At 45.2% G+C, this 9,229-nt stretch overlaps 1 protein-coding gene across 1 annotated transcript in view; it reads left to right on the top strand.

Moving 5' to 3' along the window:
- The first annotated feature begins 6,900 nt into the window (after positions 1 to 6,900).
- Positions 6,901 to 9,229, top strand: part of LOC121046848 — a 47,306-nt gene continuing 44,977 nt past the window's right edge. Inside the window, exon 1 of the mRNA XM_042291490.1 lies at positions 6,901 to 7,360. Within this exon, the coding sequence (XP_042147424.1) occupies positions 7,220 to 7,360 (141 nt within the window). The 5' untranslated portion in view covers positions 6,901 to 7,219. The remainder of the gene's footprint in view (positions 7,361 to 9,229) is intronic.

Genomic DNA, 9,229 nt, shown 5'->3' with positions numbered 1-9,229 from the left:
GTATACGCACCACTGAGTTGGCAACAACAACGACAACAACAACAACAAAATGTCGAAGTGTTTTGCGCTTCGTTCCACACCGATAATGCATCAAACAGCTTTTCGCTACTGGTTTCACAAAACGTATACTATACTACATAGAAAAAAAAAGTTCAGAAGTTCCAGCTGCTTGTACGGCGCAACTCTCCAAGTTTCACTTGAACACATTTTTTTCTAGGTAAAATTTAGACAGCCCGGTTGACGGCCTTTACGACAGTAAATAAAGTAAGGCGGGGAATAATGAACCAAACATTTTCAAATAGTTGCTTTTTTATATATTGCGAATCAAGAAAAAAATTATATAACAGTATTTTTTGGGGAGTTTTGGCACTGCGGTCACTATAATAGCTAGACGCAAGTTAGTAGAGCTACGAGACATTCATTGATGATAAAAACAAAAATCACAGATGACTCATTTTGCTCCGACCCGTGGGGAAAAGTAAGACACCCTGTCAAAATAAAAAAGATGGCTCAGTTCTTGCACTCGGAATATTTGAAGTATACTCTGTGGGCCTTTACGCAATCTTCGTGAGCCTACTCTTCGAACGCCATGCACTGGAATCACACATAACGGGGCGCTGTCTTGCTCCGTATAGGTGTTTGCACACCACACAATGGCAGTCACATCTGGCGCTCATCGTACAGTTTTCAGTATGCTTCCGCTTTGCTGGCTTGTTCAGTGAACGAACGAAGAGTCTACAGACTGTCTCCTTCACACTGAATGATCTTCCTCCTTGGTCTATTTTTTTTTTTTTTTTACAGGAGGTGTAAACTAATATTTGCAAATCCTTGTACTCCAACCTAAAGGAGAACTTTTCCATACAAATTATACACGATATGTTCGACGAACTATTTCTCTCGCTGGTCAGACATAACTGGTCGTTTGAATCGCAACTGACTTTTATCAATTGTTTTCTCTTTATAATCGTTGAGCTTCCTTGCGTTTGGAGTGCTTCTTTATGCACCCCCAAACGCTTTGAGTTCAGCATGAATAGACTAGGCTGCTGAGGCACACTTCCAAGTAATTACTTTATGTTATTTTCAGAGTACAAAACCCTGAATGTATATTTCTTTTTGCACGTCCGGATTATCATAAATTTAGAAACAAAAACATAGCTTGGAAGCAGACATGTAACCCGCGAAAAATAATTTTACACCTGTTTATGACGACAACATTGCGTGGCATATACTCTTATAAAAATAGTTTTATCGCCATAATAATCAAAACCTAAAGCAATAAAATGTTACCCACAGTTTAATAACAAAACAGATAAAAAATTTAATGTTGGTAGAGTATATTTTACAAATTCAGCCGGTCGGCTCCAGCTGAACGCGAGCGCCGAATTTGACCACAGTTCGGCGGTCCGTCGACCTGCCAACAATAACTGCGCATTTCTATTTTTCCCCACCGTGTTTCCACCAATCGTAAGAAGATTTTCTATAAACTGAAGTGTACAAATGCCGGGCGATACAGAGGGCGATAAACTAAAAATGTTGCATTTTGCCACGCCTCAGCTACATATATCCGTTTACTGCCAGTTTCACTCAGACTTGTGCCTATCTCAAATACTCTACTCAAGATACTGTATTTTAAATACTTTTTGAAGTATCTAGGTATCTTGCAAATTCTTTTGATCGAGATTATTTGATACTCTGTTTTAATTACAATTCCGAGTATCTTGTACTCATTATCTTAAATACATTTTTGACATTCCGCCAGTTTCCGAGTTCTTCAGTTGAAGTGGCGTGGGCGTGGCACGAGCAAACGTGAACCTTCTTTCGAGCAACCAAATCCTGTTGCTAGCTCCGATTAGCTACGGTGACTTTGATAGAGCTCGTGGAAAGATCGCTTCTTTTTTTTTTGCCGATTGTGACTCATATTTTAGCCCAAAATTCGTACAATAAAGGTTTTCCCCTCGCCTACCCAAAGGCGCCGTTTGTTTCCTTACATTTTCCCCCAAAAAAATCCTCAAACAAAAGGTGTGGTTTTACGGAAGTAAAGATGCCTCCCTAAGGCAGACCGGGAAACGACCTACGACAACAATGCAGACTTGATTGTCAAAACAATAACAAATAGAAGAAAATCAAAAGTGGACACACACACACACAAAAAAAAACGCATTCTTGTTTTGCTTTTTGTATATTTGACTTTGCTAAAGCAATACCTCGAGGTTTCCTTTTGTTTATTTTTCTTTGTTGTCAGTCTCTCATTTATTACTCTCGCGAACACTGTCTGTAAGCGAACATTGATAAGCAGAGAACAGGACAGGAAACGAACTAAAAGCCGGATGACCTCTCAAAATCGCAACAAAGCGCCCCCCAACGCTGAGTGCCTTTCTGGACTCAACCTACTTGAAGAAGGTGAGACCACTGTGGTGGCTATTATGTGGGTTCTCTTTGTTATCCATTCACTCATATCCGTATCCCAAGTTCGTTTATAGTGAGCTCCCCATATAGGAAATGTGGATTGTAGTTAAACGATGCGTCTAAGGTACGCCGCAGGACGTGATAATCAGCGATGTCGCTCTGACCCATTTGTCACCCCACACATCGGTGTTTACCCAACACAAGGCCTGTGCACATGCCCACAGGCCTTATGGGCATGTTCAAGTCATTTTTTTAGTAGAGCGCGAGGCACAGTGTAATGGAAAAATACCAACAATTAGTGAAGTGACGTTAAGCGCCGGATCTCTCCCGAAAGCAGTCATCAGAGGATGCGAGCTTGACCCACTTGGGCTTTTGTGCTGAGCTGGGCACCATGCATGCTACATTGTTCATGCAGGCCGGAGTGGTAACGAAAGAGCCCCTTCTCCCCCTCACCGGAGAACACGAACTCCACCCGAACGCTGACGCCGCGTTCGGTCAAGTCAGCCGAGTGCTGAGTCATTGTTTTTATTGTCCCCATCCATGTAGTTATGAAGTTAACCGCTTGGGAAGCCACGGTCTGATCTCCTCCCCAATAGCTAAAGCGTCCTCTTTCTTGTTGTCCCAGAAATGTTTTGTAACATCTGTCAGTGATATTGCCACGCGTGTTGCCGAGCGAGCGCGTGACCGAATGGTTACCGCGTTTGGTTCTCGCGCGGAGGCTCCTGGTTCGATACCAGGAAGCGGACTCCTCTTTTATTTATTATTTCAATTTGACATTCTCGTAAACTCGAGAGCCTTGTCATCTGATCGAGTTACGAATGTTCTACGCGCCGAACGTTCTACGCCGAATGTTCCAGAAACCCACGCGGTATACAAAAGGTGCTCCGAGTGGCGGTCCGGAGAAAGTCTCGCCTCAGCGCTCGATCCCGCTGTTTCGCGGACGTCGGCACCTGCGATGCTAGCCTTTGTCTATTTTGTTTTGGGCACAAGTTCGCCCCATTAAACTTTTAGCATCTTCAGTTATTCGCCGCCTCATCATTTGTCATTCGTGACAATATCCTGCTCCGTATAGTTGGACTACATAGAATAGCCCTACGATACTTTTGTTTTTCGTTTTCCGTCTTGTGTTGTTGCGTGCTAATAGACCATTCTAATAGACCAATAGACCCAGATTTGCGGAGCTGTATAATTGCCATTGTCACTGATTTCGATACAAATTACACAATGCGGAAGTATCTTCAAAAGTAACTGAATTACATAACTAAGTATTTGTACTCTACTCAAGACACTTTACAGTGAAAGTAACTTGAGTAGTATTTTAAATACTTTATGAAGCAGGTATTTAGTAACTTAACTTAAATACTTTTATCGAGCATTTTGTCCGATACTGGTTTCCCTCGATGAACATCGAGCACGCACCTCTAAAAAAACACGCATAATGCACCTTTTAGCAACTGTTCAAATGCTTGAGCACTATGAGCCGGCGACAAAAAGATTAGCATTGTGGAGGAGCGATTGATATACACTGCTGAAGAGTTTATATGAAGAAGAATATGCTTCCCATATATTGGCAAACACACTCTCAAAGAGGCGCACGCATCTCCTTTCCGGTCCTTGGTAGGCCAATCCCCACTGATCTCTAAGGAAGGAGGTAGTCAAGTGATGCTGCTGCGTCATGCGGCGAAATTATAAAATCATAAAAAGAGAATACCATCTAGACAGTAAAAGTTTAAAAGGAGTGCCGTTATGCTTGTAAATGAGCACACTTGTTTGAGAGCACGTATGCATACACGATCCTTTAGACTGGCTCGCTGTTGACCCCTTTGAGGAGTATTGCGCGTGATAAATATATTTGAATGTAAGCATTCATTACGTGATCGCTAACTTTTCTCGTCAACGCCGTCCATCAGAAACCTGGGGGAGGAAAGTGATATAAGCAGGGGTTTCGGGGATTAACTTTATGAAGCTAGGCTGCCGTTTTGTTACGTGGAAGGGCATTGTCACGCTTCTTCCTGATCCGCGCTTCGGGGCTTTTATCGGTTACTTTTCGCAGATTGTACGCTACGAATTACGGGGCCTATGTGCTCTTGCTCGATCCGCGCTCAATGGGACGGCATGAGACACCGCTTGCAACGCAAAGCTCTTGCGTAGGATCTATGAAGGAGTGATAATAGCGTGCTCGACATTCGTCACGCATTGCGCTTCTTAAGCTTTCATTAACTACAGTCGTTCACAGGGGGGGGTTGAAGTATCTTATCATCCGTTGATTGGCGGGTGATTTTCGCTCTCAACACACGCAATACCAGAGCGTGAAAATGTTCCGGCAATCGAATTCTTTCATCTGAAAAATTCCAAAGCCTAGACAACCGCTTTTTAAGCTCCACACAGCTCTTGCGATATTTTTTTTATGGCGTTCTAGAGCGTACAATACCGACGACGAAACGAACGGCTTCGACAAGGTGTATGCGAAGTGCAAATCAATATGCTCTGGAGAAAACGGGACATTGTCTCAAACCGGTCGTCGCAGCCCGTTTTTCCCTCGACCAGACCCTCGCCTCGAGTGAGAAGGTTGATGCGAATCTAAGCAGGATGAAAAAACCGCTTCGCGCTCTTGAAACGCTTCGACCTTGAAGTGTATGCGTTGTAGTGACATTGGGAAGACGAGGAACGGCAGTGTTTATGAAACGATGAACGAACAAAGAAACGTATACTTTTTTTTTTCGCACAGAATCCATTAGATTGGAATGAAACCGGGGAGTGTGTTCCTTAATTCTGCGGGGCTTGAGTTTCTATAAAGTAAGCGTCGACTTTTATGCGTTTCATACCGCAATTATTGAGGCGACTATATGTAATCGATCAAATCTTTCGTGAATTACGCCAAAAGGCTGTGTTGAGTACCAGTGCTTCCTAGACGACATTCGAATTCGCATCAGTGACCTAGGAAAGTGATTCTAGACTCCTTAATATTCTTTTCAGATTTGGCAACCTTGATACAAGGGCGCATCTGTTCTCGTTTTTATCTTGGCACGTGTGTGCACTAGTGTAATTTTCTAAGGTAAACCTCGCAAATTGGGAGATTTCTGGATATCATATATACGGGCGCAACTCAGTTTTAAGACCCAGAAGTATCCCAACTAGGTAGCACAGTTAATTACAATGTGCTAATACGTACGAGAATTCAACCTGGTCGTAGTAGATACATGCTTGAAGAAGCTCAAGTGTTTCTATGTTTTAAAAGCTAATGGCTTCGATATTTTCTCGATCGGAAGCACAAATCAATCTACACTCTCACTAGTGCGCAATCTCAAGGCATATATATATATATATATTTAATTTTTTCCCCGATATACGCAGAATGCCAGAATGTCTCCTTTATATCTTGTGCTTTACATTTTCCGGTAATTCGCAGACTTGACATACCTTTTGAGATGGCAGAGAAGGAAGAGTATTAGAGAAAGGCCGTTAAAACTTCAGTCAGCATGAAAGTGAATTTTGTCAATTTGGAAAAGTTATTTTTTACTTTTCTACAAGATTTGCTCTACTGTCCTAGTAAAACAACGGTTTTAAATTGAACTGAGTTACTGGCTTGCTATTACACGGAAAGATGAACCATTCCTTTCAAGCGACGTGTTCAACTAGAAAACATGAGTGAGGAAAGAACTTGACTAAAGCTCGTTTGGGTTGTATAGAGCCATTTCAAATACCCTTCTTTTTTATTTGGACGCAGTAGTTAACACCACAGCAAACAGAACATTAAATATCAATCCCGATGTCACAATATCTTCGAACAAACCGAAAAAAAGAAGGCTAACCCGTGACACTTTCCATTTCCCATCGAACGCTCGTGCCCGGCTGGGATGGTAATAGCCCAATTATAAAAGAAAAATTCACTTCACATTTTCGTCAGCGTCACTTCCCGAAAAACAATAATATAAAAAAAGAAAAAAACTAATACAAGAACACAGAGAGCGCGTTTGAAAGAGAGAGCCTGAGTAAGCGGCTGTCGCCTGTGTTGACCCGATCCCTTCCCCTGGTCGTCCACCGCGCAGAAGCACCCGAGTGCCACCGAAAAAAGGCGAGAGCTCATTTCGTTTGCAGAGCACTCAGGGACAGGTCGGCCCGCTCTCTCGTTTCTCCGCCGACCACCGCCGGCGATGTCAACGCCGTCACATGCGGAGACAGCGCTGTGCGGCGCGTCTGTTCGAGAACTTCGACAACTGGTTTCTTCTTACCTGGTCCGCGGCGCGCAAACACAGCAGTGCACCCGCGCACCGACCCCCCCCCCCCCCCCCCCCTTTTCAAAAAAAAAGAAAAAAAAAAGAGTCGCCAGGAAAGGTTGCTGGGCACAAAGACGCCTCCCCTCTCAACTCTCTTTCCTCTTCGTATATGGGTCAAAACACAGCAGCGTCCCGCCCTCCCCTCCGCCGAACCCCCTTCCAGCTTTCCTTCTTCACCGGCTCGGTTGGTGACCCTGACCGTGGCGCGAGAGAAATTTCAAAGCCGTTCCGAATAACGGAACGAACACTTCTCGACGAAAGAGGTGGAGGAGGGGGACAGTCGCCTACCCCTCGGAACACTTCCGAGCCCCTGACGCGAGCGAGGGGGCTAACCCAGGCCCCGTGCCCCGAGGGGCAGGGGAGCGTCTGCGGCGAGGTGGTGGGGGGCAATGACGAGGAGGATCGTTCGGGCCCCGTCCTCATTTTGCTCTCGTTTTCGGCCACTGGGAGAGCTCCTCTGCCGGACCTCAGTGTGGAGAGGGGGCGAGGTGGCATCCGCGAGAGTAGTCCTCCTATAAAGCCCAAACTCTTCCTCAATGGCAGGCTCAGTCCGGTGGCTCTTGGTCGTTGCGGTCGTTCGTGGATTTTTGGGGGACCTGCGGTTTTTTCCTTCGAAAGTGCGCGATTGTGTGGCGTGCTCCTCCTCGCTCAGCATGACGCGAAGACGGACTGTGTCGGTAAGTACCCGTCGCCACTCTCGGCGCTGTTGGCCCGGACGGCTTCGCTGGAATATCTCACCATCTCATAAGCTGATGCTATAATCTTGGTGATTTCAATCTCGTTTGATTTCTGGGGGGGATCGGTGGCCGTGTGGTACCGCAGCTAGAAGTACGCAGAGCGACAGCTCGCGCTGCAGAACCCGAGGTTACTGGCATCAATCCCTACTTCTGTCCTCCTTTATATATGTATATATATTTTTTTTAGTTGGACGAGCATTGTGCCGGCACGCGGTTGTGTATCCCTGCTGCGTGACGCACGTTGCAAACCTCAGGCTAGCTAGCGGTGGTACTGCACTAGCTACATTTCTCATATACAGCAGAGCCACCATAGGTTCACCGGGACTAACTTATTTGACAAACATACGACATAGTTAGTGCTGACAAAAGACATACCTGAAAAAAAAAAATAATATAGGGCTTTTTAACTATTCTTTTCCGCCTCGCCCCCCCCCCCCTCCCCCCCCCCGCCACATACGTGTGTGTGTTTTTTTTTTCCTGCCAGTGGATTACACGCAAATCGACATGAAATGCTAAGCACATGTTTAGATTTTTATCCTACGTCATTTACAGAATGGAAGCAGGTCTTCTTTTGGACGTGCATTTTTTGAGCTCTCGTGTCAGCATAGTACTGAGCATTGCATGTGATGTATGTCACTGGGCATAGGTGTCAAAAGTGAAAACCTCAATGGAAACCTTTTTGTGTACGAGCACGCGACTTCCACGTTGAAAACTTACGCAGCCTCTCATTTTCCTTTCTCGAAAGTTAGGCAACATGTTTCCGTTTTGGTGAGTTAATTGATAACCGAATGGGCCAATTAAGTTTTGGACAGTTCAGAGAGAAGGCCAAAAACTTACAACACTGATTTGATTAATCATCATTGGCACTATATAAAGGTGTGCGTAATTATGTTACTGCTTGCGATCAAACAAGCAGCTTAGAAGCCCTGCGGAATGACAAGAAATGATTCAGAGCTTATTCTATTCTAATGCTTAGAAACCATTATTTATTAAAGATAACAGTCGAGCATTTTGGGTTTATTCACGAAAAATTGGTGATATGTTTCAATTCGGCGTAAATAAACCCTATTGATCGTCGTCGCAAAATGAAATGTTACTACACGTTCAAAATGGCTAAAAGATTAGGTGTGAAGGTATTAAGGTGGATCTATCACATAAAACCATCGTAAGCATTCGGCACAGTCGAGGAGCCTCCAAACCACCGGATGCCGTCTAATCATGTAGCAAATAATGCCCTAAACTCCGGTACAAAAGCCAATGCCTCAATCAAAGCAGCTGGAGATGGGCCTTCGTTTTCGTCAGGGGCCAACCAAGAACTGCGAAGATTCATCTTCATCCATCAAGAGTGGCCCAACGAACGGGCCGTGACGGCGACTCCGTCCCCTACAAACAATCGGACAAGTGAAGACTTCCCGAAGGATATGTACAGCTGGACACAAAAATACCACCACAAAACAAACAAAAGCGAGCAACAAAGGAAGGTCCCGCCCTTTTCAACTTGCCGAAGCGAAGCACCCGCGACTCTCGGGGTCGGCGAGCAATCGCGAGCGGTGAACCGTCCGACCCAAGCAAGCCACCGTGGGATTATCCGACCCGCGCGTATACAGGGGTAGGGCCCCGACAAAGCCGTCACTTACATCACCGCCTACATCTCGGGCTGAATATGCATACGGCGGACGTTTGGAATACGTTGACCTCCTCGTCGGTCCCGTCCCCGCGGACAGGAGGCGCGACGCGCCAAAATAGCCCATTGTGCACACACGCGAAAGCAGGCCATCCTTGTGTGCGTGCACAAAAAATACATCGCCT

Source organism: Ixodes scapularis, unplaced genomic scaffold, assembly GCF_016920785.2.
Source record: "Ixodes scapularis isolate PalLabHiFi unplaced genomic scaffold, ASM1692078v2 PGA_scaffold2__306_contigs__length_199485367, whole genome shotgun sequence".
In the NCBI taxonomy this organism is placed as follows: domain Eukaryota; kingdom Metazoa; phylum Arthropoda; class Arachnida; order Ixodida; family Ixodidae; genus Ixodes; species Ixodes scapularis.
The sequence above is the reverse complement of the archived record's forward strand: the minus strand, read 5'-3'. Positions and strand labels throughout refer to the sequence as shown.